General features: G+C 41.4%; 2 protein-coding genes across 3 annotated transcripts in view; one reads left to right on the forward strand and one right to left on the reverse strand.

Moving 5' to 3' along the window:
* The window catches only part of LOC128644685 (copine-1), a gene marked incomplete at its 5' end in the record, with an annotated part of 29910 nt that extends 25498 nt beyond the window's left edge, over window positions 1-4412 (reverse strand). For both annotated transcript variants that reach the window (XM_053697196.1, XM_053697197.1), the window contains 1 exon segment: window positions 4329-4412. In XM_053697196.1, coding sequence (XP_053553171.1) covers window positions 4329-4412 — 84 coding nt within the window.
* The window catches only part of LOC128644684 (copine-1), a gene marked incomplete at its 3' end in the record, with an annotated part of 137667 nt that overhangs the window by 92753 nt on the left and 38914 nt on the right, over window positions 1-6000 (forward strand). The window lies entirely within an intron of this gene.

Here is a 6000-nt window from a genome sequence, read left to right on the forward strand (position 1 = left end):
GGAGCGCGTTGAATATTGCTCTCAATTCCAGAATATTGTTTGCAAATAGAGACTCCGACCGAGTCCACACACCCTGAGCCTTCAGGGAATTCCAGACTGCTCCCCATCCTAGTAGGCTGGCGTCCGTTGTCACTATCACCCATGAGGGTCTGCGGAAGCACATCCCTTGGGACAGATGATCCTGCGACAACCACCAGAGAAAAAGAGTCTCTTGTCTCCTGATCCAGATCTATCTGAGGAGACAAATCTGCATAATCTCCATTCCACTGCTTGAGCATGCTCAGCTGTAGTGGTCTGAGATGGAAACTAGCAAAAGAAATGATGTCCATTGCCGCCACCATCAACCCAATTACCTCCATGCACTGAGCCACTGATGGCCGAGGATTGGCTTAAGGGTTCGGCATGTATTCAGAATCTTTAACTTTCTGACTTCTGTCCAGAAAATCTTCATTGCTATAGAATCTATTAGAGTTCCCAGGAAAGGAACCCTTGTCTGTGGAATTAGTGAACTCTTTTCTAGATTCACCTTCCACCTGTGAGTCCTTAGAAAGGACAGAACTATGTCGGTATGAGACTTTGTCAGTTGATAAGACAACGCCTGGATCAGAATATCGTCCAGATAAGGTGCCACTGCAATGCCCCGCGGTCTGAGAACCGCCAGCAGAGATCCTAGAACCTTTGTGAAGATACTGGGTGCCGTGGCCAGCCCGAAAGGTAGAGCCACAAACTGAAAATGTTTGTCCAGGAAGGCAAACCTTAGGAACTGGTGATCTTTGTGGATAGGAATATGAAGATATGCATCCTTTAAGTCCACGGTAGTCAAATATTGACCCTCCTGGATCAATGGAAGAATTGCCCTACTCTTGAGGTCTAAAAAGGGTCGAAACATTCTCTCTTTTTTGGGAACCACGAAAAAGGTTCGAGTAAAATCCCTGTCCTTGTTTTGGAACAGGACAAATTACTCCCATAGTGGAGAGGTCTTTTACACAACGTAAGAACGCCTCTCTCTTTATCTGGTCTACAAACAATCGTGAAAGAAGAAACTTTCCCTTTGGGAAGGAATTTTTGAATTCCAACTAATACCCTTGAGACATAATTTCCAGTGTCCATGGATCCTGAACATCTCTTATCCAAGCCTGGACAAAGAGAGAAAGTCTGCCCCCTACTAGAACCGGTCCCGGATCAGGGGCCACCCCTTCATGCTGTCTTGGGAGCAGCAGCGGGCTTCTTGGGTTGTTTACCCTTGTTCCAAGTCTGATTGGGTCTCCAGACGGGCTTGGATTACGCAAAGTTCCCTTCCTGCTTAGTGGAAGATGAAGAGGGGACACCGTTGAAATTTCGAAAGGAACGAAAATTACTCTGTCTACCCCTCTGCTTAGAAGCTTTATCCTGAGTTAGGAGATGACCTTTACCTCCCGTAATGTCAGAAATGATCTCTTTCAAGTCAGGCCAGAATAGAGTCTTCCCCTTGAAAGGAATAGCCAAAAGTTTAGATTTAGAGGACACATCCGCAGACCAAGATGTTAACCATAAGGCTCTGCGTGCTAGAATGGCAAATCCTGCATTCTTAGCCGCCAATTTGGCTATCTGAAAGGCAGCATCCGTAACAAAAGAATTAGCCAACTTAAGGGCCTTAATTCTATCCATTATTTCCTCTAAAGAAGTCTCAGTCTTAAGAGACTCCTCTAAAGCGTCAAACCAAAAGGCAGCCGCAGTTGTGACTTGTACAATGCAGGCCGTCGGTTGTAAAAGAAACCCTTGGTGAACAAATAGCTTTTTTAGAAGACCCTCCAATTTTTTATCCATAATGTCTTTGAAAGCACAACTGTCCTCAATAGGGATAGTCGTACGTTTAGCCAGGGTAGAAATAGCCCCCTCCAACTTAGGGACCGTTTGCCAAGAATCCCGAACAGTGTCAGGTATAGGGTACATTTTCCTAAAAATAGGGGAAGGTGAAAACAGGATACCCGGTCTTTCCCATTACCTAATATTAATCTCCGAAATTCTCTAAGGAACTGGAAAAACATCAGAATAAGATGGAATCTCTAAATACTTGTCCATCTTACACAATTTCTCTGGAGGGATCACAATAGAGTTACAGTCGTCCAGAGTCACCAGAACCTCCCTTAGTAACAGGCGAAGGTGTAAATCTGAAGGACATCACATTTGAATCTGTCTGGGGTAAAGCACTACCTGAATCAGACAGCTCCCCTTCAGACAGAGCCTCCCTGCCCCCTCCCTCAGAGCCCTGGGAGGGTACATCGGAGATTGCCATCAAAGAATCAGAAGTCGTATGGCCCACCTGGGTCTTTTTCCTACAACGTTTGCCCTGTAACACCAGCAACTTAGATAAGACTTCTGTAAGAGTAGAGGACATAACTGCAGCCATATCCTGCAGAGTAAATGTCGCAGACGCCGTGGAAGAACATGTCGTTACTTGCGTGGGCGTTAAAGACTGACGCTTTGGTAGAAAGTTTCGGCATACCCTGAGACTCATCAGTCTGAGGACCATCAGACATATCTTTATTAAAGAAAATTTTCTCTCTACACTCTAATGCCCTGTTAATACCTGGGGGACAAAGTGTAACTGGGGGTTCCACAATGGCATTCAAACATATAAGACATATAGTTTGCTCAAGATCATCCATTTTGACAACCTGAATAGAAAAAATGCAAGCTTGGTCAGCAATACTGAAAAATAACAAAAAAGTGAGAAATCTTAACTTTATTTATTTCCCCCCCCCCCTTTTTTCCCCCCAATATGTATGTATGTATGTATGTATGTATGGGGTACTTTTAAAGCGTGGCTAATCACCCGTAAGGGTCTCAAGGCGCTGCTCATTTTATCGATCTCGGAAAGGATGAAAGGCTGAGTGGACTTTGCCGGGGATCAAACCTGCAACCCTTGGGTTGCTACAGAGCTCAGCACAGTGCCTTAGCATGCAGAGCTATCTGTCCGTGTCTTTAATAAGGAGGAAAAAAAAAACAAAAAAACCTTTAACTTGCTATATGAACTATATCAGATCGTAATTCTCTTCACATTCCTATTAGAAAGTGAACCGTTACCATAAAATACAAAAACTTTTCAGCCACCCCACCGCAGCTCTGCTGCGGCTCCTACCTGTCCCCACTGACCAAGGATAAAGCGAACCTGCATGTTGAAAATCACTTGTGTAAACTATGAGACAAGTGTACAAGCAGCCATAATGACAAGCGATACAACTGCGCAGAGCACCAGAACAAAGCCCCGCCCATTGTGAGCGTCAGAACCCGGGAAAAAAAAACGTCTAAGCAGGCCAAAGCCTCAGAGTAAAGTAAAAACTTAACCCCTACGACTCCACAACTCCCAATGTCAGCCCTGTCCTCCATAAAAGAGAAACCCACATGCCCAATTAACGTTTCAGCTCTTCTAGGTAAAATAAACTTAGAGTGTCTGAATACCCATATCTCATTCATATCCCAGCGCTTCTAGGTAACTCAATCATACTAGAGTCTCTGGATAACGCTCTATGTCGGTTCTCATATACATATATATTCTTGACATATAAGCCTCATGTCCCCTGAGAAAAAATGTACAGACCGTTCTGAGAATGTCACTTTTCTATTTATAGTGCAAAAGACCCCAGAAACAGACTGCACTTACCTGCATGCTGAGGAACAGCATGAGAAACTCACAGTGTCAGGGGGGCTAATCTTCCTCCTGAGGTCCTGTGCAGTCAGAAGGGCTTTAGTTAAACTTCTCTAAAGCCATCACAGAAGAGCAGCATAAATGAGGGAGGCACAGTGCAGGTAAAACCTCACCAGTTCCCAAAACCATAAGGTTATAAGCTCCAGATGCTGCTCCAATTAAAAAATAGTACACTTTGGCACCATTTAAAAATAATAAACTCTTGATTGTAGAATCTAAACTCACACCTCACTCCTATCACTAACACAGGCAAAGAGAATGACTAGAGTGGGAGGGAAGGGAGGAGCTATATATACAGCTCTGCTGTGGAGCTCTTTGCCTCCTCCTGCTGACCAGGAGGTGATATCCCATAAGCAAGGATGAAATCCATGGACTCGTCATATCTTGTAAAAGAAAAATGCCCTTTGATAAATGAAATCTCATCTCACAATCCAGAACTGTAATTTAAGATCACCTTGCTACCAGAGTGCATCACTGGGTCAGTAATACAGGGATAACTAATAATTCCCCTATACACTGACTGTGCAATAGTAGATTTTCCTTCTACATCTTGATAAATACAAAAAAACTGTTGAAAATTGGTTGTTTATTAAAAGAAACACATATATTGTGATACTATTTTAGGTGTGCAGAACATTACCTCTGATCTGTAGGCCAGCTGCCAGGATCCATTGTCTGCTTGCTTGTAAATTTCCAGGAATGGATCAGATTTCCCCAGAAAATCCTAAAATCAAATTGCATACAATTAATTACTTGTAACACAGATCCATCTTTTTTTCTTTTTAATGAACTCGATACGTTTTTACAATTCCTATTTACTTGATATAAGTTTTTTGAGCACACCAAATACTTTTGGAAGATAACTTTAGTTTGTAGAAATGTGCAAATAATATTTAAGGGCCAGTTTACACCTTGGTCATCTTAAAGTCTTACCTTAGATTAAGCTGCAAATAGTCTCCTGCACCCCTTTCTATATCATGCAGCAGGAATGGTAAAAAAAAGTTATTTTAAGACAAATAGTGTTACTGGCTAGTTTGCAATGGCTGCCAAGCTCAGGCCCGTGATGACATCATGATCTGGGCTGCATATTGCTTCCAATCACAAAAGACTCAGTAGTTGGATTCAACAGAATGTCAATGCTATTCAGCAGAGTGGCTAGATTCAGCCCAGATGGTGATGTTATTAGTGGGCAGAGCTTGGCAGTCATTTTAAACTGTCCAGAAACACTATTCATTTTAAAATAACTTTTACTGTTCCTGCTGCATGATATAAAAAGGGTGCAGGAGACTATTTGCAGCGTAATCTAAGGCAAGACTTGAAGATGACTAAGGTGTAGACTGCCCCTTTAAGTCCAAAATTAGACGTATGATGGGAACATGGTTAAAGCAATCATGTGGTTTGAAAGAACAGGGTTCATGCTTTCATATAAGGGTTTTTATGTCTCAGTATGTATAATGGGCCACAACCCCTGGTTTTATTCTATGTCTGTTCTTTTATGAGGTGATCACTGTTGCCAAGGTGATCACCTAAAAGCTATCAAAAACGTGCCGTATTTGCCATATTTCAACAAGCGTTATTGTTGGTGTATGCGGCCTTTAAGAGATAGGGTCTCTAAAAGGAACTGAAACATAAAAGGTTTTTTTTGTTGTTTTTTTTTTTAAATACACGTTAAATTTATTATGAATATTCAAAAAGTATTTATACACCTTTAATGTTTTTCCTTTTTTTATGCCAAAATATTGGAAATTGTGTGAGGAAACAGAAGCTATAATTCATATTGTGACCATTCCAGCCAACATGTGATATATAATATAGAATTAAAACAAATGAATAACAGAGAAATGATTTAATTATTTTGTTCCTGCAAGATGTGAACACAGAGTAATTAGTTGGTATACATGCAGGCCTTGCTATTGTTACTTGTAATAACAAATATAAATGTTTTAATAAAGCCATCCTGGAGTGCCAACATCATTTTGTTATTTCATTGTGGATATATAGATGTACAGTATGTATGTACGCACACACGTATGCTCATTTTATACAAAGCCACTTTCTAGAAAAGACACTTATGCAATTAATAATAGTGAGTTTTGGCTCGGTTAACCAAGCCTGCCATGACTTCTCATGCTGTCTGTAGGTTGCTAGCCTACTAACTGAAATTAATAACAGAACCTAGCTTGAAACAACAGTGTACAGTAAAATGGATTTCCCCTTAATGTATTTACAAGGCGGGCAATCGATAAATTAGCGCTCCACTTGTAATCTAGCCCTTTATCTTTCTATACTGAAGATTGTATTATCTCTATATC

Source organism: Bombina bombina, unplaced genomic scaffold, assembly GCF_027579735.1.
Source record: "Bombina bombina isolate aBomBom1 unplaced genomic scaffold, aBomBom1.pri scaffold_871, whole genome shotgun sequence".
NCBI lineage: Eukaryota > Metazoa > Chordata > Amphibia > Anura > Bombinatoridae > Bombina > Bombina bombina.